Raw genomic sequence first — 26,491 nt, forward strand, 5'->3', positions numbered from 1 at the left:
CCGCCCTGGGACCGGCCGCGGCAGCCGGCGGGGAGGGAAGGAGGGAGGGAGCGCTCGGAGGGGGCGGGTGGCGCACGCCGTTTCCCTTTCTCTTTCGCTGGGCGGCTGTCCGCCCGAGGCCGCGGGGCGCCGCCAGGTACGGCGGGGGTCGGGGAGGGGCGCCTCGGGCGGGACGGGACGGGAGTTCGGGCTGAGCGAGGAGAGCTCGCCCGCAGCCGGGCCGCCCCGTCCGGAGAGCCGCGGGGAGGAGATGGGGGGGGGGGGGGGGCACTGAGGGGGGAGGCAGGAAGGGCACGGCTCCTCCCCGCGGGGGCCCGGCGAGGCCTGCGGAGCGCGTCGTGCCTCCTCGGGGCCGGGCGGGCGGCGAGACGGCCGCGGGCCCCGGCGGGGCGGGCGGGAGCTGCACCTGTCACCCCGCGGCGGCCGGAGCCCCGGGAGGGCGGCGGGGCGGGCCGGGACTCGGCTGGGAGAGCGACCGCCACGGTTACATAAACGGCGACCCGCGCGCCCGGCAGGCCGATGGCGACGCGTGTCAGCGGGCGTCGGCCCGCACTGCCGGCTCACGCGGCTCTGCCTCCACGTGTGTTGTAGGTCCCGAGATGGCTCGCCTGACGCCGCGGCGGGAGGTACGAGCCACGGCCATCTGAGAGCTCCCGCACCGCGAGCAAATGCCTGGAAAAGTCCCGCTGCGCAGAGCGGCGCCGCAGCTCTCCTGAACGGCCGGCAGCATCACCTCGCGGATCCGCTCCCTGACCCCCCGGCACTCCGGCAGCCTGTCCTGCCCCACGAATGGCTGCTCAGAGGAAGCACTTGGTGAAAGATTTCAATCCTCATATCACCTGTTACATCTGCAAAGGTTATCTCATCAAGCCCACCACCGTCACGGAGTGCCTCCACACCTGTAAGTACCTTGCAGCACATCTGTCCTTTGTAAGTGGCACCCCTGCAAGTTTCAGCTGATGTCTCCTTGGACCTCCATGCAGTTCTTTGTCTACTGGTGGTGTGCTGCGTGGATTGCTCTGTTATTTCTGATAGGGTGTACCTCCCTGCCACTTGGGTACCCCCGAGGCTGTGGATGCTCTCCTCAGCATCTGATAGGGTAAGGATGCCCCTTTCCTCCCCCTTGAGCAGGGCGGTGGTGCTGGGTACAGCGCACACGTGTGTCACCGCAGCCTGCTCAGAACCAGACTACTGATGGGGTGTGGTACCCTGATGATGGAGCTGCACCGCTTTGAAACTGAAGCAGTGCAGCTGTTCGTGTACCACAGTGCATGCAGCAACTTGGGTTGGGCCTAACTCACCTAACTCTGTAGTGCCCTCCACGGCACAGTGAGTAGAAGTAGTTGAAAGTTGGCAGAATGCTTACTTAGGGAGTAGGTCTCTTTGAAACTGACTCAGAAGAGATTATTCAGGTTGTCTTCTGCTCCCAGTGTTTCTAAAACATTTGTGTATGAATGATGCTGGATGTATCAGTGATCCTTTCAGGCCCAGTGGAATTGCTTGCACGCTTAAGTTTTTTAAATATATTCTTGAATATAAAATAGCTTTCTTGGACCTCCTTGACAATTTGGAGTATTTCCAAGTAAAAATTGGAATTCTCCAGAAAAGAGTTAGAGGAACTGTGTATTTTCTGGTAATCTTCCCCTTTTAAAACCGATAGTAAAGACCAGTTCCAAGCCATGTCCTAGCATTTCCCCATCCTTACTTTTGATGCTATGTTGTTACTAAGCCAAAGCCTTGTATGTTCTGGTCACCAGAATATCAAACACATAAATAGCTAAAACCTGTCATTCCTATGTGTTGTTTGTAGTGCAGAGACATCACTGTTTACCACTACATTATTCTTATTATTAACTTACTTTCTGAGGAAAAATAATTTTGAACAGATTTTTCCCAAGTCTAGTATCAGCTAGGGGTTATACAACTCTTCTGGTTTGGGTTCTTTGGTGAACAACTTAACTGCAGGAGGAAAAAAGTTAAGAGCACCCCGATAGCATTTTGAAATGAAATGGGAGAGAGGTATATTAGCTGTTACTGTTAATCTTTCCTTTTAAAGAAAATGGAAAACTTCCAGCATTAGGTAATCTTTTTATTGTCAGTATTTTTAATGGCTGAAGTTTAATGAACAGTAGTAACTTTTAAAAAGTTGGGATGAAGCAAAGGTGTTGCATCTGAAATCGTCTCCGATTCCAAAAATAAAAAAACAACAAAAAACCACCTTGTTTTTATTACAGAATTTTTCTGTTCAGATAAACTATTTGCTTATTTACTTTCATTCCCATTACAAAACAATAATGGCAGAAGGAGCGTTTTCTCTCAGGAGCATCTGCTGCTTTTATTCACTCTGTTCACTGAGACAGCGCTGTTAGTGCCTACCCCCCGATTCTGCAGCCGGTTAGTGTGAGTGAAGCTCTCTGAGCTTCCAGGTAGGTCCACAGGTCTCCTCTTTCAAAAGCTGTCCTGTGTTTAGATCACTAAATAGACATGCAACAAAGGAGGTGTTGAATCTTGGTAGTGGTTACTTGCCAATATATGATGCTTACGGTGCTGGAAAAGATTTTAAAAAGCTTCAAATGTTGATAGGGAAGCCTTATGCCTGTAGAGGAAGAGGTGATAGGTATGTTGCAGAATCCCGGAGCGTACTGTGAGGAATTAATTTACACTTCAGCCTTTTAGAATTATTTATTTATTTATTTATTTTTGACATGTAGACATGATTTTTCAGCCACAGCCAAACAGTTACCACAGATTGTAATAACTTTAACTCTCCTTTGGTGCTTGTTTTGTGCTGCTCATTGCTGTAGTTCAGAACTGTACAAGTGATTCAAATCTGCAGATATGAACAGTTTAAGAAGCAAGAAAAACTCTTGAGATGTTGGGAATGTGGTTTATTTCTATGGAAAAGATGGCAAGTGTATATTGACATAGATGTGCTCTGGCAATCATAGTAACTAATGTGATGAACAGTAATCAAACCAGTTAGTGGTTAATTAACATCTGTATTTACTGAAAAATGTTAAGTAGTGAAGTTCTGTGTTGAGAAATGTGTGCCTTTTTAAAAGTAGTGTTTCTGATGAGGTTTTTGTGGATGTTGGACAGGCAACTGAGCTCCACTGTTTCACTATTTACTAGAAAGATTAAATACAGCATAGGCATCAATGGTATGAATTTTCCTGCATTTGTTGGGAAGGAAATGCTTACAGCACCGGAAGAATAATGCATTTTTCTACAAACTCGCCTCTTCATTTCTTTTGATAAATCTACGTTGACTATTCCTGGTTGCCTTTTTTTCCTCTAATAGTAGGACATTGATTCCAAGGGACATGACATGTTCTGTTGTCTTTCCTGGGAGTTAGGGGAGGCTGTTTAGCTGTAGTTGCCCCAGCCATCCTTCTTGTCCTTCTTAAGGCTGAGCATAGCATGCTGCCCATTTTCAATCAGGCAGACATCTGCTGTAACCACTGTCATTAGAAAGGTAGCTTTCAGCATAATGAATCCTACCTAGTCCATAGATTTGAATGCATCCAGTTTTTGTAAGTAGGCCCTATCCTGCTGCTTCCTGGCTTCTGGTCATCCCTTTCCTTCCTAAATCATTCTGGTGCACTTGGACATCTGATTTCAGCCTCTGCCTCTGAAGGCAAAAAAGATATTGAGGACTTCAGACCTTTGATGTTACCTATTCCTGAATTGTCTTCTTCATTCATTGGCTGGCCCATGTTTTCTATGAGCTTCATACAGCCACTGGCCTACTTGCAGAGTCCCCTCTAAGTCTCTCATTAGCTTTAGCTCTGGCCGTGCTTTGGCCTTCCTGATTTGATCCCTAAGCGCCCGAGCAGTGATTTTATGTTCTTTTGTTTCCCATCCTTGATTCCATTTCTAATATGTTCTCTTTTTGCATATTAATTGTGAAGCTTATGCACCAAGCAGTTCTTGTGTCCCAGGCAGTTCTGACAAAATTCCCTATACAGTAGGCTGCTTAGCTCTTGACATCTAAATTAATTTAATTTAAAAAACAGCCAGCCCTCCTGGGTACTTCTCTTTCTAATGACAGCCTCCTTGGGAATTCAGACTGGAAGGTGCTTGAAGATGCTGAAGTTTTCAAACATTTCCTGAGGTTCTGAATCCTAGCTGCTGTTTAACTTTGCAGCCTTCCTCAGAATCCTGAGTTCAGTTGTCTTGTCGCTGCAAGGCAAACTGCCACCCATGGCTGCATTCCTCACCAGGTTTTCACTGTTTATGAGGAGGAGATAAAGTGATGCATTACTCCTACCTGGCCACTCTAGCATTTCCGTTGATAAATTGTCAACCAGTACAATCTAGGAACTGTGGAAATACCCTTCAATCTGGAAAACATCCAGAGGTGAAAATTTCCATGTAAATTTTAGTGTTTTTCAGGTATTGCTGTATGCTCCAAAAAACCTAGTGCTCTCACCAGGAGTTCCCAAATGAACTTTACTGCAGCAAAGCTTCCCACCCTCAGACAAGCAAGCTGAGCTACTTCTGTGCTCCTTGTCCTGCCGCAGCTCCAGTAAATTGCATGGAGCAGCTTAGCAGGTCTGTCTTACCTTGAAAGAGATTTCAAACCAAGCAAGCTTTCTTGGTCAATGCTCTCTGCTTTCTAACAGAAGGAAACCCACCTCACTGTGTCTGATAACTGTAATTAATAGCACAGAAGTCTCATGTGTCTTATTTCTGAGAAGGGCAGTTAAGTATATTAAAGGTTTTTGTCCCGGTTTTGTGCAGAGACTTTCCTGAAAGTAAGTGCTTTTAATGCATTTTTAAGGCAGCTAATTAAGTACTTGTTACGTGTCTGTGCCATCACTGGGATGAGTTTGATATTCCACTAGCTGTATGTATACTGCATTCTTCCTTTCCTCCCTGGCTGAAGTGCTTAAATTTGAGAAAGGACATTCTTGGAAGAATTCAAACAATTCTAACAAGGAATTTATCCCATATTTAACTAATTAAACTTTTTCTTGTGGGATATTTAGAAGAAAAATGCAGTATATAACTTCATTTAGGTTCCTTGGTGATCAATATTTTAAAGATACCCTCTTCTCAGTAAACAGTTTCCATGGGTGCACCAGGCGTTGCCTCTTTGTTAGTGTAAGATGACATATAGTACAGTCCTGACACTTGTATGTGTATTTTGCAGCTAGGTACAAAGATCTAAAAGAATGTGTAAACTAGATAGCTCTGTATTGGGAAATGCAGCATTGTGTAGTATGTTATGGTTGCCAGTCAATTAGCATATGTCACACAAATACTTTTATCAGTTGTAATGAATCATCTTTTTTGAGTTTAAGTTTTATTATGGCTCATCTGAACTGTCAGTGTATAGTCAGGAAATACAGATCCTCATTTCACTGCATGAACCTCAAAATTCTTCAGATGCGCAGATGTTGGTTAAACTGCTTTCTTCTGCCTATTCACCATCACTGTAACCTACCATAAAGCAAGTGGAAACCACTTCATTTTGTTAATCTGAACTAGAAGTGTTAAAGGTCTTTCTTTTTTTTCCCTGAAGTTGTGAATTAAATATATCTATATTTTAATTTTATTTAATGAGTCCCCTTTTTCTTTGCCTTTTTCATCCAGCACTTAGATTCCAACCCATTCTCTGAAGCTTCAAAGTGACAGTTAAGAAGAGGAAAATTTTACCTATCATAACTGAAATTACTGGTTGATTATCCTCCTCCTACTAGGAGTACCGCCTATCAGTTCATTATTTGTGAGTGCTAGAATTTGTATATATTTTTGACTACATTGCTATCAGTAAATCACATTTGGTTTTTGTCAGGGAAGTCCTCCTAGCACCATGGTTTTACACAAGGGGAAAAAACAACAACTTTGTTTTAGATTATGAGAGTATTGATTTACAGTTTCAGTGTCATGGTTTTTTTATGGTACAAGATGACCTCATGATCTGTGTTGGCTGCACAAATACTTGGTCCAGCTCTTTATCTTTGTTCGGGGTAGGGAATACATCCATGTACGTTTCGCTTACAATTCATAGTTCTCGATGATGTTGTGTCAGTGTGTATTCTACTCCAAGACCTCTCACACTGGACACTGAGCTCTTATTGATTATTAGTGTCTTCCTTGGACCCATGTGGCTTTCAAGGCTGTTATCTTCTCTCAGAAAATGTTCAACGAGGAATAACAGAACAGAAATTTTCTCACTTGCTGTTCTCCATTGAAACAGAGTTATCTCTAGCTCAGTTTCTGTGAAATCAAGTCAGAAGAGGTCTAGAATAAACCAAACCCTCATGTTACTTACCACAGTGACTTTCGGTTGAATTTCCATGTGGCCATTATTTATGACTGTGTTAGGATTAATGATTTCATCATCATACCAGCTTCTCAGCTTTTAACAAATGTTTAAATTGAAATTCACCAATTAATGGAATTTCTGGGATAGCAGACGAGTCTTAACCTTGTGTCAGGTTAAGGATGACATCAGGATTGTCATCTCCTGCCAATAGCTGGTACATCTGCTCCTGTCCAAGGCAGAATATAACCTCTGTCTTCAACACAGTATAGGTGCTATGATTGAGATACCACATGCTGCATTTGAAGAGCTTTGTTGACAATAGCATGTTTCAGATTCCCTGTGAAAGCTGGGCTAAGTAAGGCTACTTAGATTCTCATTCAAATAATCTGTGAAATTCTTATCATAAGGACTTTTGTTTCAGACTTTTTATTATCTTTAATTTGAGGCTTAATGGGCTCATCTTCTTTAGACCTTTGACTTCATCCCTAGACCTATTATCTACATGTATTTGCTTTGGTTTGTTTGCTTCACTAATTCTGTAAGAATCATGCACTCAAAATCTCCTGAATTTTGTATTATTATTATTAGGAAGAAGGCACCTCCTTTGTTAGTGAGCAGGAAAGCTCTAGTTTTCAGCAATGTTTATTACTGCAGTTCTGGCAATATTTCATTTTCTAGTCTGTCTTCTCTAAAAACTCTTGCATAATATAAATGTCTCCACACAGTCCTGTGTTTGAAATTTTTCTCACTTTTCTATAGGGAACACAGTGCACGTTACTATTAATTAATGAGCCTTCTCCATTAAGTTTTATGCCACACTGTGTACTCTTTCTCTTTTCCCATTAGTTGTTCAGAACAGGCCTTTTTAGTGGTAGGCTTGTTTCTGCTTGCTCAATTGTAGCAAGATGAAATAATGACTTTGTGCTGGAAGTCCCTGTTTCAGAAAGACAAGCACATTTCATCCTACCTTTCTCCTGAACAATATATCAGAATTTGTATTCATCAGCATTATTGAGTGATGCTTATTTTTTGTTTCTTTTTCCAATTCAAATGACTTTCCATGTTCTGGAGCCATTTCTGGGGGGGCAATCTTTAGTACTACTCAAAATATCAGAAAAGTAAAATTATAGTAACTCTCATTTAAAGGTGGGCAAGAAGGTTTTTGGAGGGTATTGGGTTATGTTGTTTGGCCAACTAATGACAATCTGTCTGTGTATGTTATACAAACTCAAATGGTGTCAGCTATTTGCAAGTAATTCAGATCTGGACACTTAGGCTTCTGTTTGTGCCCCGATGTATGTTTTTGCAGTGCATTATGTCTTGTTCAAAAAGTGTGACTTAGGGAAAGTGTTGCTGCTTCGTCACTGACTTTGACTGCTACCTGTGTCGCTTGGTTGACCTCAGGGGATCAAGCACCCTGCTATCCAGCTGCAGGTGAGAGGCAATGTGGTGTGTTTTTCAGGCTATTAGATACAAAAAGCATATAGAAAAAGTAAATAAATCTTGTTGGTGCAGAACATCACACTCAACGTTCTGTAATAGATTTCTTGCCCTTTGGAGGTGTTAGGCAACATGTGCAAAAATCAATTAGGTGCAGTAATTTAACAAATATCAAAAAGTCTGTGATATAAGGAGAGATCTGTGGTTACAAGTTCCTTCATCTGTATGCCAGTGCTAAATACTTCACACTTTTGGTTTAAGAAGAAATGCACTCGTGTCTTAAGGGCTGAACTGTGCTCTTGTACATCTCTGTTTGGAGGTCCCTGTCTGCACAGGGCTGTGCAGTGCCTCACTCACTAGACTTGGTTGGCAGCACATAGGGGCTTTCTGGACTCCTTTTACCAGATCATCAGTGATCTACCCTGTATGCAGCTCTGCTGGAGCTCTTTCACTTGGGGAGAGTGCCAGGAGCCAGGCTGAGCCGCGCAACCAAAGCTATGAAGTTCATGCCTTTCAGTCAGTGTCTGAAACCACTTTGGAAAAACCTGCGCCTACACAGACTCAGCTGACATGTAATATCATTTCATTATCAGAGTCAGCTGATGTGTAATAACTTTTCTGGGCATTCTAAGGCAGATAAGTACAGACTGAGCACACTAGATGACATTTGCTTTAAACAAACAAACAACAAAACCCAGCAAGGTTGTTCTTAAAGACTGTCATATAATTAGAACTTATGAGTTTGCTTGAGTGGTGATGTTAGTTCTTTAGGTAACTGATGAAAGAAATCAGTGTTTCAGCAGAAAACATATTGCAGTTGCAGCAGTCCATTTATTTTTTTTAGCCCATTTGCTGATGAGTTCGCAGCTCTCATTTCACTTTAAGTGATAATAAACAGAATATAGAGATTATCTCCATCCTGAGTGTTATAATGCATTAATAATAGCAGATGCATTTGTTCTCATGAGCTCCAGTTACATTTTCTTAATAATGGCAGCAAAATCTACAGACTGCAATTAACCATATGAAAGCAGCAGTAATGCAGCACCTTCTTTAGTTTGATTTCATTTTGTTGGATTTTAAATTAAGGTTGTTGCTCTGAGTTTTTCGTGGCCATGACTCTGTGGTTTTTTTTTTCATGAAAACATTCAAGTATTAAGTATTTTCTGTAATTTCTGTCCAAAGGCAAGCAATGCTGCTTTGAATCAGTGTAGAGATTCTGTGAACTTTTCTCTTAAAAAGAGCTTGCAGAGCTGGCTATGGCTTTGAGGAAAAAAAGTGTAAAGCAATTAGTGCTTTAAAATAATACTCCTTCATCTGCGATACATGAAGTGGTTAGCTTAGTTAGCTGGCATCATTAGGTTGTGTTCAAGGAATACATCTTGGCCTAAGTTCTTTTTCTTTCTTTTTTGTCCCTCAGTTTGTAAGACTTGCATTGTTCAGCACTTCGAAGACAGCAATGACTGTCCCAGGTGTGGCAACCAAGTGCATGAGACCAACCCACTAGAAATGTTAAGGTAAGATGACGTTGTACAACAGTGCTGATGTGAAAGGGCACAAAAATTAAAAGAACCAAACGAAAAGCTCTAAATATCATTGTTTTGAAATGGAATTATTTTTTTTTTGCCTGTTTGTAAAATGAGTCAACTGTGTTTGACCAGAGATTCTGTCAGTTTTTCATCTTGTAGCAGACTGGAATTTTATAAATACATAAATATAAGGAGGAAAGACAAAGAAAAATCGCAGCAAAGCTTGGGTACAAATTAAAATATGTTAAAGCCTCTATTAAACAAAGAAATGAAGCAGAAACCTTTTATGCTCTACATGATTAGGAACTTTATTAATGGTCTTTTTTTCCCTTCTTCCTCTTCTCAACAATTTAGTGGTTTTCAAACTGCATGCAACCTTTTTGTTCTGCCAGCATTGCATAAAAAGGGTCATGCAAACAACTGAATGTTTTCCAAGGGTTATACTTGTCTTCATTGTCATCTGCTGATCAGTCCGGGGAAGCATCCAATATGGTTTTGACACTGTAAATGACCATTCTTGAAAGTTTGTTTCAATATCACATCACCAAAAGAGAATGCAGAATTTCAAGAAAAATAATTGTTAGGACAATTTGTGTAGGTTATTACAATATGTAGAAATGCCAAGTGATAGTTATCCTAGAGAAATCAAGAAATGTCATTACAAGTAAAACTTCATATTTTCCTAAAGTGATGAAGCCACCAGCCTTGTCCCACCTCCTTCCAGCCCACTCCCTGCTTTTCTCAAGTTTACTGATTTATCTGCTTTCCACAGTGTCTGTGCAGGAAGTCCACACATGTGTTAAGCTAGAGTTTAACATGTGAGGAAGTCTTGCAAGAAAGACGATGGGATATCAGTACAGGGCTATGAAGGCAGACTGACAGATTTTGAAGTAATAAAAGTACATCAGAGCCAGGTTGGGTGGGGCTCTGGGCAGCCTAATCTGGTATTAGATATGGAGGTTGGTGGCCCTGCCTGCCGCAGGGGGGTTGGAGCTTGATGATCTTTGGGGTCCCTTCCAACCCAAGATTCTATGAAAGGGAGATTTTTGTTTGTTCTAGTCATATTTAAGGAAGTAGATTCAAAAAGATGTTAGCTGGGTTTCTATTCAGCATTCACTTTTCTCTTGATGTTTGATAACCACAGCAATCATTAAAAAATGTTATTGCAGACCTTAGAAGGGATTTAAACTCTTCACCTTTTTGCTAGTTATAACATATTACTGTCCTGCTACATGCATAATGATAATTGTTTGTGAATAAATAAAAGTGCTGAAGTGCACTTCCCACAAACGTGGGTTCACTGCTAGGGACAGAGTATTGTCCTTGTAAGTTTGAGCTTTTGCTTTGCTATGAGCGTTTCTGGAAGTTGTTGTGAGAGCACTCCATTGCAGCACGCTGGGATCTTCTGGCTTGGATTTGCTTGCCTAGAAGGTCCCTGTTGAGCTACAGAAACAACAATGAATTAGCTGTGATTGCATGGGACTACTGCATGTGAATAATATCTGAAGGTAAACATCTTGGGTCAGAATTAGCTGAGAAAAGCAAGTACTGCCTATTCATCAGGGAACATATTAGGTCAAACAACTCATGAATAAGTATTTACTAATTGTATAAAAGGAGCTGTTTTTACTCTCTTGATCTGTTTTCTTTGGACTCTTAATTCTCAGAATATCTTTATAGGGACAATTTTTGTACATGTTATACTTTGTTTCTGTCATATACATCAGTGTCACCCAATATGATCCAACAGGTTTTAGGAGAGATATTCTTTAGTTGATCTTTCACATGATTTTTTTGGAGGCCTGGAATTTGGATTATTCAAATAACAAACTTAACTGGCCAGACACTGGGAGAGTCAGAGAAAGTGACAGCATGATCATGCTTATGAGATCTGATGCTTTATTTATTTTTCATGGAATCTCTTGGAGATTTATTTTTTTTTTAGCTGAAAAAAAAAATTGAATGAGCGAGATCTTCAGAGGATCCCAGAGAAACCAAAGCAGTAAAAAGGAAACTAGCTGTTTCCTGGTCAATAAAATGACTGCAATGAAAATGAATAAAACTAATCACTGTATGCTTGGTCAGGGCTATCCTCTGTGTCTCATTCCAGTGCTTAAAATCATAATTTGATATTACTGATTGGTCCTAAGGAAGCATTGCCTCCTTCTCACAGCTGCCTTTTGTCTTTTGTACAATTTAAAAACAAACAAAAAAACCACCACCAGCAACAAAACATCCAGAGGGTCCAGTTTTTCTTTGAGATTTATGTAGTTTGTAACACTGTTGTGAACTCAGGAAGAAGTACTGTTGTGTCAGTGATAAAATAAATATTTACACCTGGAGTTTGCTAGAGGTGGTATTATTTCCTAATTTACTGGTGTTAGCTTGAATTTGCTGTATTTTGCTTTGATTTTTATGATGGATGTCTGTGTGCACATTCTCAAGAGATGTGTGTGTTTCAGATAGATACCAAGACAGTAGGTGAGAAACAGTAAATCCAGCAACTCTAAGTGGTGCTATTAGCTGAAGTCTGTGTCAACCAAATGTTTTTGGAGAGGTGGGGCTGAAAGGGTTTGTGTAGATGTTTACCACGAGTATTTTTCTGATTTTCAAATCTCCTATCGGCATCAGGAGCACTTTGCAGTAACAGGATATGCTATACAGAGTTTATAAGGCTGCTAATACACTGGAAACAGAAACGTTCTAGGAGTACATCTTTTATTCTGACAGGACTATTACAGGTGAGATGAAAAGATATTTTAGTAAATGTCTAGTAGGTGTCTAGTAACATGCTTTAAACAGGACAGGCTAGAAGGGTAAGATAAGTTAAGCTCACAAGCCAGAAATGAGGGAAGACCTATTTTATTTGCAGTTATTTACTGAAACTGCTAGAGTAACTAACTGGATCCATTTGCCAGAAAACTGAATGTAATTCTTGTTTGCTGGTTGCATTTTGTGAAACAGTTCTAAGCATCTGATAAACTAGTAATGGGAAGAGCACATGAGTAGGGTGATGACACTATCTTCTTTGGATGATGCCTGTGTAACATTATACTTTGACTTACAGACCAGCCCCATCATTGCTCAGGAACGCAGCAAGTTTCTGAGAAATGACTCTGAATACCCTAGTAGTATTTTTATCTGAGATCTCTGAGATATCCTTTATAAACTCTTTTATAAACTCAATTTTGAATAACTTCATAGCTGAGTTATTTAGATGTATCTTTAAGTTGACAGTACTGAAAGGCTGTTGAAACTAAAAGGCTGAGTCTGAAATTCAGCATTGAACTCCAAACTGAAAATACAGGAGGAATATTAATTTCTGGGATTCACCTTCCAAATTTAAAAGAATTCCTTGTTACTGATGTTCAGTAGTGTTTGGGTTGATTGTACTATAAAGGCATGCTTCTTAGCAAGCTTGCTTGGATGCAAGTTTTCCTGACTGATGCCTTCATTTGCTTCACTTCAGATAATTAACAGTTATCAGAGAGTAACTTTGTTCTTAAAACTCATTTAGTATTATAGAAGGTGGGAGAGATGGGAACTATTCAAAGCTAGCATAAATGCTTGATTCTTCTTGCCAGACAGCCTGTTTTGATGGTTGGAAGATGTGGGGGTGCGAAGAGGCGTCTAAAACATAAACAGTTCTCAGTGTGGCCTCAGCAGGAAGTATCGTACTAAATGACTGAGCAACTTCCGAGTTAGGTCAAGTAATTTCATTTTGGAAATCACTTTTTGACTTCCCATAGGCTTGGAGGATAGGAACATGGTTGGATGCACCTGAAATTGAGAATATTTTTATAATTTCCTAGGTTTATTCCAGTAGTTTATGGTTAGTTTCAATTGCAAATGCAAATAATGCAGAGAAGAGAAGCTGGAATGCTGGTGTATTTATTCTAAGAAGTGAATTGCCATCTACTAAAATGCTTCTTAGTGTTCCTCAGCTGTAAAATCTTCGGGTCATCTTCTTACTTTGCCACTTCCAGCAGACAGGAGGTGGTGAATTGTCATGTGCTTTGCAGCAGACCTAGAGTGTATTATTAATTGTATGTACACATACATATATATACATACACAAATATAAGAATATAGAGAGAGAGGTTACAGATATATATTGTTATGGAGAAGACAAATCAGGGCAATTACAAATGTACCAAAGGAAGTTACTGCATTGTGGTTTTGGGCCAGAGCAGAGTGGATGCTGCGTGGGCTTCTTTATCCTGCTCAGAGTGGTTTGTATGTGTTATTGTGAGTAGGAAATGTGTTCAACTCTCATTAAATGTATTACAAGGGATGTCTACACTTATTAAAATTAATACGATAATGGGGCTTATAGTTCCCATGCTTGTTATGCATCACTCAGCCTTTAAGATTTGATACTACTTTTCCAGTTTTTTCTCTTCGACAGCATAATTGGTTCAGTGTAACACAAAAACAGCAAGAACTTGCTGGAATGTTTTTTCCCTTTCCTTTACTTTTATCTGCTAGAAAGTGAATTTCTTGGTAATTTCTAGAAGAAATCCATTTGAGCGGTAATTGGGTTAATCTTTAATGCATGTTTTCCTCTCAAGCTAAAATCAGCTGTTTTTTCCATGATATATTATTTACCAGAAATATGCAATTCATTTTTCTGTTAAAAATGTATTTATTGTTTAATGGCTAAAAATATTTTAAATGCAAGTTTCTACTTAAAGTGAAATATATTTTCTCCCCTTGAAAGGCTGGATAACACCTTAGAGGAAATTATATTTAAGCTGGTGCCTGGACTTCGAGAGCGTAAGTTTCTGATTTGGTTTTGGGTACTTGCTTGGGTTGACGGAGGGAATTTGACTGTTTCTAATGCTATGTTGGTAGTTCTGATTTACAAATTCATATTACTGTTTTCTGGTGTTAACTAGAGGAGCTGCAGCGGGAGACTGAGTTTTGGAAGAAAAATAAACCTCAAGAAAATGGGCAAGGTGATGACTTATTTTGTATTTTTTTCCCTCCCTCACATATGTGTTTGGTAATGTCACAGCTCTTCGTTAAGCCCCAATTCTTCAAATGTTCATGCATGTGCTTTATTGCTATAAATTCAAAGATAACATGCAAACTCTTAAAAATCTTTCTAAGTGTCATCTGGACTTTACTTTAGTACCGCTCACCTTTTAACCAGTTGATTTACAGTGCTAGCTCTTCTACCATTATTTTTGCTTGCATTTCCCTAAGCACTCAGTCATCATTTGTGTTATTTTCCACTTGAATTTTTAATTTTCTTCATATTACAGAGAGTAAAACATAGAACTGCTTGAGCCTTTTTTACAGATTATTTTATGTTACTGAGTTTGACCAGCTGTTAAGTAGGAGGTTGTCAAGAATCAGTTACGACAAGTAGTAAAACAATTTTCCACACATGCTAAACAATGGTTTTATGTAGATTCCAAAATGCTTTTTCTTTTTTCGTTCTTTTTAATTTTTTTTGGTAGTTGACCCATGAACTTTGAGTGCTTATTGAGCTGCCAAGTGAGGAGGACACCTAACTGTTTCTAAAGCCCCTTTGATTTTATATCAGGGTTTTGATACTATAGCCTACATGATATGGGCTTTTAAATTATCATTTGACAGGCTCCCTTGCTTTACTTCACAGTAATGTTTCAGGAACTTGTCTCTGCTGTTATTACAGCAGACAGTTAATAAGTGTTAATTATGCATGTTACAGGTGCTGAGATTAGTTGTTCCACAGTACATTTACAAGCAGTGTTTTCTGAAAGTGAACGGCCACATCTTAGTGTGGGGTTGCATTTGATCCGTTCACAGTTGCAGCCTTTAAAAATCAGTGGATGCAAACAACAGTAGGCAGGTTTAACTTTTGGGGCGCATCATTTCCTATCACATAGGAATCTGTTGTGCATTTTACTTCAAAATACCTGTAGTAAAACTTTGTTTTCATAGGTTGTAATTGATCAACTTAAGAATACACAAAAATAAAATTGCAGAGTTAATTTGAAAGAAAGTATGCTCTTGAATATTAAGTATTACTTCAAATAAGTGTTTGTTGGTAATGTGACTTTTAATTGTTTCACACTTAAATAATAATCTTCGTATTCTACAGAAGAAAGTCCCAAAACTGATAAACCCAAAGTCGATGAGGAGTGCGATGAAAATGAAGAGGATAAAGACTATCACAGGAGTGACCCACAGATTGCTATCTGCCTCGACTGTTTACGCAACAATGGGCAGTCAGGAGACAATGTAGTAAAAGTGAGTAATAATGATAATCTGTGGTGTTATTGTTGTTGGAGCTAAATCTTTCTATAGCAATACATTTTAGTGGGACAACACTGACCTGTTTTAATTCCATCCTTTAGTTAGTCTCTTTTGTTTGTGGTGTTTCAGTGCATCTTGGAATTTTAAAAGGATTTCATAGCAATATCTATTGGTTATTGTGGATTTTATTTTATTCTATTTTATTTTTTTGTAGCTCTAATATCTTCCATCCTCAATGGTATGTAACTGCTTTATACAGCACATGATGGCATAACAGGGAGTTGCTTTAAAAGTTAATTGTGAGAGAGCTGTTTCACACTTTCAGGATAGTTGTCTTAACATGTCATCATGAAACTACTTCTCATGTATGTTGTGTGCTGAATGGCTGGAATCCAAATCTTGTAAAGAAGTGAACAGGAATGAAGTTACAATGCTAGTATGTGTTAGAAGAGAGAGTAGTAAAAATGGTTACTGATTGGAAAGAAGATTTCTTACAGCTGTCTTTGGAATGGAAAATGCTTACATGCTATTTAATGAAAAATGAGAAGGCATGGTTCTGTAATTTCTAACATGTTTTTCTCTTCTGTTGTCACTTTAGGGTTTAATGAAGAAATTTATCCGCTGCTCTACTCGAGTGACCGTGGGAACTATCAAAAAGTTTCTCAGCTTAAAATTAAAGCTTCCAAGTTCTTATGAGGTACATTTGGAAGAGCATTGCTTTTGTTTTTATCTCATTGCAAAGTGGTATTTTTTTGATGAAACTGACCATACATACCCGTGAGTTTACACTAAGTATTCTTCAATATTCTAATGTGTATTTTCTGCCCTTAAGTGAGGAGTCCTTTTTTATCATAATGACTAGAAGTTGCTAATGGTGCACCTCATACAGTTGTAATAAGAATCCAGTCCTTAGAAAGAAGTGACAAAAAATAGTATTTGAATTTTTTGAAAGGAAGATGCTATTTTTAATGTGTTGGGTTTTTTTGTTTGTTTGGTTGGTTGTTTTTTTTTTTATTTTTTTTTTCTTTTTGTTTTTTTTTGTTCTATTTTTAAATATACCATTTCCAGAATTTAATAGAGGAAGAGACGTGTCTTTTCTCTGTGAGTGATTTGATGTTGTCCAGAACTGTTTTCTGAGGGAACTTTCTGATGTGGCAGAAGTTGTGATGTAGGGTTAAGATAGGGAGCCTGAAACTCCTGCATCAACTTTCCTTCTTCCCAGGGATACAGGAGTTTTGACTTCAGCCATTTCTCATACAGAACTCAGTGGTTTCACGCATTAGGCTTCCTTTAATGAGTAGCAGCATTGCAGCTTTGGTCAGAAGTAGGGCTGAGTAAGATCAGGTGCACAGGTTATTGCAGAGTTGTCTCAGTATTATCATGTTCCAACCAGCCATTTTGTTTTACATTGATTTAATCAATCTCTGACATCTTAAGGTCATGAATTATGTGGTGCCTGCTTACTTACAAGTTTCTGATGTTTTTTTCCTCTTGGAAGTAGGAAAGCATTATGGCAATTGTAATGAAAGAATAGAAATAGATTTTCAGTGGATGCTGTAATACCTTTCACAGTAAGAGAAGTACTTGTTTTTTCTTATGCTTCTAGTTCTTCCATATAATGAAGAAACATGTCTGTACACATGCATTTTCCTTGTAATTAGAGTTATTTTTCAACTAAAACATTTAAAGTTAATTCATAATTTACTTTTTAAAGCTGACATTTACAACTTGTTTACAGAAACACTGTGTAGTTTTGGTAAATATGGACAAGTTTTGTCTACTGATAATTTCCTACTTAGTTTAGTACATTTTCTTCCTGACCAAAACTTCACTGAAAACAAAGAAGTGAAAAAGTAAATTGGCACGCTACAGTATGAAATAGCCCATTGTCAGTATGTTCTATTTATTAAACTTTTTATAGTAAGAGAAGTTCCGGGGTTAGTTCTCAGAGATGCTCTTAAAAGTTCATTTAGTCATTGATTTTTACATCAGTCTGTCTTACCATTTGTTCTGTTGTATTTTAAGCTGGATGTACTATGCAACGGAGAAATCATGGGAAAGGATCACACTATGGAATTCATCTATATGACAAGATGGAGACTAAGAGGCGAAAATGTAAATGCTGTTCTACTATTAATAAGTGCTATTTGGGGATATTTATTATATGCTTTCACAGATTTGTACAAAATATCTTCTGTGACCCTTCAAATAGACCCATTCTTAAAAATGTGTTTTGCATGTTTTCTGGATTTATTAAGTGAAAAAGAATCTAATGAGTGGAAACCCTGCAGCGAGTGTATTGTGTAGATTCTGAAGCTTAAAACTGAAAGGCATGCAAAGTTTGCATGAAAGGTCTGCTTAGAATTTTAAGTAAGCTGTCTGAAAACCTGCACACTTCACTCGTTTGCTGCAGGTTTCCTTTTAGTGTCATTTTACGTCACAATATTTATGAACCTGCATCCAGCAGTTCTTTATTTAGAATCTGTTTTTTTCTGTCAGTAATAAACTGTAACTCTGGCTAATTACTGAAGCAATCTGATTGGCTTATGGTTGTTTCAGTGAGTACTACACCCATGTTTTTTAGCTGTGCTGTGTAACAAGGACTAACAACCAGGTAATCCAGCTAGATGGCTTTTTGTTATTGTGCATTTTAGAACTGTGATATTTCACTTACTTGAAGACTTTTCTTTCAGGTATGCTTTTGTTTAATTTAGTAGCCCTTACATTGTTATGTATATCTAGTAGCTTTTGTTAGGACTCATATCTCTGTTTCTTCTCTTGTTTTCTAAATGTATCCATTTGTTTACATCTGCCTGTCGGTTGCTCTTTGCTTCTTATTGCTTGATGCTATGAGCAAGTTTGTTGCCTGCCACTACCAGTGGAGGTTATATTGGAGGAGTGATAAGTTTAAGCTGTTAACAGAATTTATTAATTTATTAATAAAATGCAGTGGGAAATGGACAGAGAAGACAGGATTAAGCACACTATGGAATTAAGAATTTACAAGTTTCTTAGTTTTAGCTTATGTGATAAAAATAAAGATGCATTTTATAGGAATTAAGGAAGTTATGGGCAACTATTAGTTAAATTTGAAAGTAGTATCGCACTGGAATTTGATGGTTATTGCAACCTCAGAGTTGCACCAGTGAGTACCTTGAAAGCAGCAGTGTCTGTTTGCCATGCCATTGGCTCTACTAGTAGGAAATTTAGAGGCAACAACTTAAGTGATAAAGGAATTCTTTTCATAAAATTAATCCTGCAACCTCTGCCTACAAATGGACCTTTGGTCCTTGCAGTGGTTTGTAAGCAGCAGTAACTGTCATCTTGACAAAAGGGACACTATTTGTACTGGTTAAAAGTTATTAAAAATCTCAGAGTTGTCGTTTTAACCTTGAATGAGTAGAAGGGTTGACAGCTCTTGCTTAGATTTGTAAGTTCTGTTTATATACATGGTACACTCAGCTATGTGTTCATCTTTTCTTTTGTGTAGCTTTTAAGTAATTCTCCTGAAGTCAGAGATGACAGACTAAAACTTGTAAAAATTGTATTGTGCTGGTGATAAATCCAGTAACATCTGGGCTTCTCTAATTTTGTTTTCTGTCACTGTTTTGAATCTTTTAAAATAACAGTAATTGCAGTGCTAATTAATTCTCTTCCTTTGGATGAAGATCAAGTAAATCCTTTATTTTTCTTTGATACTTTTCACCACCAGCTTTTACTGGCACACCTCTGGACCTTACAAGAGGTAGAGTAGTGAAGTGAAACATCCATTTATTCATTGGAGAAGTCTTTCTTGTTTTAAACAAGTAAATTTTAAACTTTACAACTGAGTTTTTAAAGAAGGAAAGATAAATGTCTATGTCCAGCTGTGGATGCCTCTTATCTGATCAGTAAATCGTCTCCTTCGCAGTTTCGGTGTCAGAACTGCTCATCTTCGCAAGTCTACTCACAGGATGGCACTTTTTTTCAGGTAAGAGGCACTCACGACTGTACATATTGCAGTCGGTAAGGTCCTATAAACACCACAGTTATAATCCAAACTGGTATTTTTATGATACCTCCCTACAAAGTGCAAAAATACCATGAGCAAGTATTTTCATTCATTCAGAGAAAGCTTAATTAAATTAATAGAACCTTTTCAGATTACCAGGTTTTGTAGGCATAAAATATAAGACTTCTTTTATCTTTGGCTAGGCCAGTTATCTTGTTTCATTCTTTAGACTGATAGCTGCATCATTCCGGAAAGGTTATCTACCTTCCTATCTCATCTTTCTAATAAGTAGCATTGGGCAACCACTGACAAAAGACCAAAACTGAAGGGAGTGAAACAAAAGAGGCTGTATTGGTGGTTTTGTATCTTTATGACAGTTTGTGTTTTGTTTTTAAACAAGTAGAGAAATTGCAAATTGAAGTTGATTCCTAAATGTCATTCATCAGTTTTAATCTTTTTCAGTATGTATAAGAAAATCATTAAGGTTGGAAAAGACCTCTTAAGGTCATCTAGACCAACCATCCAGCTGCTGCCAATAGCGCCCACTAAACCATGTCCCTCAGTACCACATCTGCACATTTCTTAAGCACCTCTAGGGACAGTGAACAGTATTTTGGTTTTCTCATTGATAATTTTCAATTGAGCTTCCTTCTAAAAATTACTTTGAAAGTCTGAAGTAATAATTTTTCTTCAGCAAAAAAATAATGATTGAGGGTTGCTCTCACTAGGGATGGAAGTGATCTGTTGATCACTCAACTGTGACTCAAGTCATTACTTGAGTAATTAGATTCACTCCAACCTGTTACATTTTTGTCTGTACATTTTGTCTGTTGGTTTGTAGTTGTTCAAAGTAGCATTCAGTCTTGCAAAAACACTTAGCCATACGGGTTTGCACGATGCATTATTCAGTGAGGCAACTGCTTTGTCTCTGCCTGTATGGACTTCGAGTTAGAACTGAGTGCTATAAGATAACAATTTATAGAATCAAAATATTTGTTCTGAAAAAGGAACAAGTGAAATAGTACTTAAATGATATAGTCATATCCTGTGTGAAAAAATGAGGGACCAAGTAATGTGGTCTCCAAATACATTTGTTAATTGCTCATGCAGACTACGCATGGTGCTCCCTGTCTTCTCTTCCTAAATGCTCTTGCTGCCGTCCAATATCTCTGTTTTTATGTTTTGATTTCTCTGCGCTCCAGTTTGTAAATCACCAGCAGCTATGGTCACTTTTAGTTCTGCTGATCATTTCTACCCTAACACAAAAAATTTGTTAAGCTGTGAAGGTCTCTGCAGTGATCTCTTTCTTTCTTGCTACCTTAAGTTCATCTGTCTTGCATTTGAAAGATGCACTTTTTTATCGTTTTTTTCCAAATTGGGAAAAATCAAGGCTTAAACTAGCCATGCTCCATGGTGGAGGCCCATCCAATTTCCATGAGATGTTATCTGATGAGATGTTATCAGAACTGCTGGTAACAGGTGCTCAGATATTCCACAGTACATTCTGGAAGCCCTCTGTTACCTTCCATACCATAACAGCTGTGGCCAATTCAGGGATTCCATTAGATTGTTTGCTTTTTTTTTTTTTTTCTTCCCCCCCCCAATAATAACTATTGAATATTTATCATTAATTATGAAGTTGATGAGTTTGGATTTCAGGGAGGGGAAAACATTAGCCTTCATTTTTCAGTACATCCGTTGACAGCAGTTTTATCTGATTCTTTCGTTACTTATTATTTAATACCAAAGGAACCTAACTCCCATTTAACTAGTGCTAACTACTACCATGCCTATGGGAATCTCTACACATTTAAAAATCAAACTACATCATCTGTAAATGGACCTTATTTTACATAGCATAAAAGTTAAAAATTGCTTATTCTTAGTCATAGCAACACCAATAAAAGTTTTTTGAATAATCCAACATGTTTGTCATAAAACATAAAAGTCACTAAATATATGTCAGATATAAGAATTTGATGTTCGTAACAAATAATGATAGCTGATTTAGAAATAAGATATGGCTTTGAAGTACAGCGATGGAGTTGTTGAACTGTATGTTGCAATCATTTTATTTATATTTTAAATAGCTCTGTGTATGTGTTTGAGGAATAAGCTCTTGCTGCTCTTAAGGTAAACTTTAATAGCATTTCCTTTGTATTTTTAATGAATCATATCTTCATGTTGTTCTTGTCTTTGTTGTTGTTTTTCTCTTGCTTTTGTTTATAGTCTTACCCTATGGTACTTCAGTATCGACCTAGAATTGACTTCGGTTAGACCAAAGGGCCAAATCCCATTGTGATGAACCCTGCACTATTTGTTTACCCATCGACAGATTGCACAATGAATGGATGTGCCTGGATTAGGGGGCCACAACCAGATTTTCAGCATGCAAATAAGGACATTGTCTTTCTTAAAATTGTCGACTGCATCTTTGTTGTTTCTATTAGAGTAAGCCAAGTGCCATTCTGCTACTGAAACGTGCATAAGATATTTGTGAATTTTACAAGTGTGCTGCAAGTCATAGCCAAATCATGAAGTGTACAGACAAGATTCAAAAACTCTGGAATATTTTTGCTTGCGTGTTAGAAAATTCTTCTGGTCCTCGTATTGATCACACTAGCAAAATGGCAGAGCGCTCATTCCATGTGGTGTTGCAGTTTCACACGCTTACTATTTTACTGAATATTGTTGTTTAAATCATAGAGTACTGTACAAATAGCTAAGGATTATACCTTGAAAATATTTTGTATAGAAGATATATTTAGAGAAGTGGTGGTTGGGCCACTACCTTTTTCTTGATAAGCTTCTTATGGGTCCAGGTATAGCTCACTCATGAGTGTGCAACGGTCCTTTTGCAGTATACCCTTAACAAGAGTGTAGAACGTGATAATTCAAAAAAGGAATTTTAAATTGTCTAAATAGATTCTACAAATATTGCTTAAAAGCATTGCAGCCTTCGTGATTGCACTTTTTTTTATGACTACCCTAAAGGTTGGAATTTGGGATATGGCTTTTCTTTGGAAAATGGCTTCTAGTCAGGTAATGTTTCTTCTAATAAAACTTTTATAGAAATGAAGTTAAAACAATCTGTCTGTGAGATAAATTTCATTGTGGAGGTTACAGTCAAGGCAGAATCTACACATAGTTACTGCATTTTGTGGTAAGCACTTCCTTTTAAGATTGGGTAAAGGTATATAATAAGCTTAAGAAAAAACTAACATATAGCTTTAGTTGTATTATACATCTCTCTTGAGAGTATCTGGAGCATAGAATTCATTGTAGAAATGTTTCACTAGTTGCAGCCTCATCATACAATTATTTCCATAAAATTAGAGGCAAGGCAATACTGAAGATAAGCAGTCTGACCAGAATAATTCTTCAGGTCATTTTTTATTTTTTCCTGAGACCTGGTAGTGCTGGATAAAAGAGTGATTGTTGCCTTAGGTACTGCAAGCGTCATGGTTCTGGTATAGAATGTTTATTGAGGTTTCTGGTAATGTTGCAGAGAGCATAGTAATGCGCATGTTTTCTGTAGTCTTCCGTTGTCTTGCTCTGCTTACAAGTCAAATTAGCTCTTTACTTCAAAAGCTGTGGAGATAACTGTGTTCAGTACCGTTATATAATTATTTTCAGTGCACACCCGCTAGTATTGTAGATAGCTATTTGTGTCCTTAGGCCTTCTGCATACATCAGAAAGGAACCAAACTAGTGTTTCAGAAACTACTCTAATCGTACTTGGGTAGGACAAAGTGAAAATTCCGTCTTGACTACCATGGGATCAAGTATAAAAGGTGGAAACAAGGCTGTAACTTCTTTGTAAATGTGTATTTGCGTACATTATGTTTTGTAGGAGAAACACGCATGTTGTGGATTAAATCTGGTCCCTTTACTACTTGCAGGACTTCTAACATTGATGACTTGAAGAATCCTTATATTATTGGGTTAAGTCCCGCCAATGCACTCCAAAGCCCATACAACATGCCGAAATAGCAATGCTGTCAGTAGCAGTCTGTTTAGGAAACCTGCCATTGCAGGTCAAGGTTGCACATATTGTGCAGATGCCAGTGAGCCTGGGGAAGCAAAACGTTAAGGAAGCTGCTGCTCCGTTCTGCAGGCATAACGTGCCGATTGGCATAGGCGTTCTTTTGCCCATGCTGTAATGGGAACAGGTGCACCTGCGGGCTGCAGGAAGCAGTCATCTTTTTGCCCACCTGAGCTCTGACGTGCTGCTTCGCCAGAACAGCCCCACACTCCGTGTCGGGAGGGCCCTGCTCATCTGTGTGCGTGGAGCAGCTTATCAGATCAGAGCATTCATTCTAAGTGCAAGTCATTGCTATCTTTGTTATATACAATTGTTTTGTATGGTAGAAATAGATATAATTTGTAAATATTGACATGCACATGCAAATGACACCTTACAATTTTTATATATTTCATGTGTTTTTATACCAGAATTTTCACTGTAGATTCACTTAACATAAAATGCCTGTTCCGTTTCATCACAGAGCTAGCAGTAGGACTTGTATGCATAACTTCTGCTTGATTCAGGGGACCCTTTTTTCTCAGCTTTTGCTGGTTTGATGAATTTGAACAGATTTGGTGGGGAAAAAAAACAGACAAACCAGCACATTAATTTTAATCCATTTTTGGTTACCTTACACAGAAGTTTGCATCCAGCTAACAGGACCCTTGAAATTTAGACTGTGTCATTGTGGCTTTTAAATGACACCCCAACAGAAGATTTGACAGTCTGATGACTTTCTGTAGTCAAAGCTCAGAGGGCTGTGAGGTTGTGTTGATTGGAATTGGATACTGGCGATTTATGGTATTTTTGAAAGAAACTTCAAGCTAGTTTACAGAAGGCAAATCTTCATTTTAAGCATGGAAATTACAGACATGCCTGATTCAATGTTCCCAGCTGAGAATTATGCCTTTAAATGCTTTTAAATGTGTATAATCTAGGCAGCTACCTACAATTAATGCATTTCTGAGTTGATGGCAAAGCTCCTGACTGCTGGTCTAGTTTAATAGTTTTTGTAGCAGCAAAGTACCAGTGAAATACATATCTTAACTGGGCAGCTTGTATAACACAGGCTTTGCCTTTCTTACAGGAATTTTTTCTCTTCTCTATGGTATGTATGTGCCATGTATCTACATCTAGGCATATTTGATTCCTTTGTGCCAATTAAAGATATCTGGACAGCATAGGTCCACAAGATTGCACATACAGATTCCTATGTGCCAAAGATGGAGTAAGTGGAATAAGTATGAAGCATTCCATTAAAACTAAACCATATTCCATCACTGAGCAGATTACTGTATACAGTCACACTTGCTGAAAATAAATAAATAAATATCCACACTACTGGCTAACCTTCCGATCTCATAGTTAGCACATTTGGTGCTTTATTTCCCTGAAAGTGAAAAAATGTATCTGCTTTTCACTCTGGGACAACTTATTAATGAAAGTTTTAAGCAACTTTTCATTGGACATTGATATATGCTGCGTTTGTCCAGCAAGACTGTAAGCTAAAATTTACAGGTGAGGTCCTATAAAATCTCCAACAGTAGGGAATTCAGTAATCAAGAAATGCATCGTCCATCATGCATTACTACATTGCATGTACTTGAGAGCCTAGTGCTATAAAAGACATTTGTTTGGATGAAATGCCAAATAAGATTGCTATAATATTCTTAAGTGACTCATCACTACAGTAGTTAACTGCTCATGAGTGCTTCTGGGATTTGGGTCCTAGCAGGGTGCAATGAGTGTTGTGCATACTTAGCTGGCTTGCAGCTGTTATGCAAAGAAAAGTTCTAAAGTGATATTTTGACTTTACTGAAAATATTATATAAAGTGCCTGATTATTAACACAGAATATCTTTTAAACCCATTGTTTGTATTTGTTGGGGTAATCTTTGCTTCTCTATCTTATCAATGGTCTTAATATCTTCAGCAAGAATATTTCATGATCGCTCCGTATTGAGAAATCTTCTCTCACATGAAAAAAGCAGAAAAATACATATTGTTTTTTGTTTTTTTTTTTCCATTTCAGATTGTCTATCTCAGTAGAAACTATGTGAAAAGAATACTTCCATATTGAAATTACTTCATTTTCTCTCTGAGGTGACCTTGAATTCTGAACCTTTTTTTTCTCCTAGGCTCCCAAGGTTTGATTCTACTTTTCTCTTCTGCAGTTATCAAAAGCATTTCCAGTAAATCTATAGGTGGAAAGAGAATGATCACATTCCCTTTAGGTGTAAGCTAGGCTCTTCTCCACTGAAGACAAAGCAATGGTCCAGAGTTTCCATCTCTTCCCTTCTATGTGCAGTTGTTAGGCATGACTTTGTTAGAGAAGAAAAGAATTTTTCCTTCTCTGCTGCTTTCTGAAATAACAAAATGTACCAGTGTTTATAGTCCTTTCACTGAACCGATCTCTGAATTGTGTTGTTCCTTTTGTTTGCAACAGAAGGAATAGCCTCCAGCTCTGCCAGGTACTATGTCTGATAGAAATTCTGCAGAACAGGTAATTGTTCAAAACCAGTCTTACATAGCAAAACAAGCAGGCTGAGGGGCTACATCACTTACCGGTCAAATACATAATCATACTTGTCTATATTTGCTTAGAAGAGGTAAGAATTAAGTATGTTCCAGGAAGTGAATAGTTGCAGAAGAATAATGTGGTAATTCATCTGTCCTTGCAGAGGGACATTCACGTAGGTACAGCCCCTAATGATCTGGAAGAACACGTGGAGTATCCTTTCACAGTTACATTCTGCAAGTCTTTTGGTCTTCCCATGTAAGAATCCTTTAATAGATAAGACTGAACAGGGTGGAGATTCTCATAAAAACCTGGGACTTTCTTGTAAAAGAGTTTGCAGATGAAAGCAAAGCAAAACAATCCTAGACTGTGTGACAGAGTCTTCCTTTTGCAGTAGAGGTACCAAACTGCTGACTGCTAGGACAGAAAGTTTATGGTCATGCTTTAGTCAAGTCCAAAAATGCTC

The 26,491-nt window shown here is 38.4% G+C and overlaps 1 protein-coding gene across 2 annotated transcripts; it reads left to right on the forward strand.

The window, feature by feature from the left end:
• Positions 1-24,845, forward strand: PCGF5 (polycomb group ring finger 5). Of its 2 annotated transcripts, XM_072339997.1 has the most exons (10): positions 1-136; positions 592-901; positions 9,135-9,231; positions 13,964-14,019; positions 14,142-14,201; positions 15,335-15,483; positions 16,088-16,186; positions 17,515-17,604; positions 19,400-19,459; positions 21,710-22,562. In XM_072339997.1, the coding sequence occupies exons 2-10, from the start codon at positions 790-792 to the stop codon at positions 21,755-21,757; spliced, it is 771 nt and encodes a 256-aa protein (XP_072196098.1). In that variant the 5' UTR covers positions 1-136; positions 592-789; the 3' UTR covers positions 21,758-22,562. The 2 variants fall into 2 exon arrangements, with proteins under 2 accessions (XP_072196098.1, XP_072196099.1); XM_072339998.1 differs by lacking the exon at positions 19,400-19,459 and having other exon boundaries at positions 21,710-24,845.
• Positions 24,846-26,491: the final 1,646 nt, after the last annotated feature.

The sequence above is a fragment of the Excalfactoria chinensis genome, chromosome 6 (genome assembly GCF_039878825.1).
Source record: "Excalfactoria chinensis isolate bCotChi1 chromosome 6, bCotChi1.hap2, whole genome shotgun sequence".
Taxonomy (NCBI): domain Eukaryota; kingdom Metazoa; phylum Chordata; class Aves; order Galliformes; family Phasianidae; genus Excalfactoria; species Excalfactoria chinensis.

Coding starts and splice junctions, on each gene's coding strand:
- PCGF5 (XM_072339997.1), top strand. CDS start 790: ATGGCTGCTCAGAGGAAGCACTTGGTGAAAGATTTCAATCCTCATATC. Junction 15,484..16,087: donor CAGGAGACAATGTAGTAAAA/GTGAGTAATAAT, acceptor TTGTCACTTTAG/GGTTTAATGAAGAAATTTAT. Junction 17,605..19,399: donor GGAGACTAAGAGGCGAAAAT/GTAAATGCTGTT, acceptor TCTCCTTCGCAG/TTTCGGTGTCAGAACTGCTC.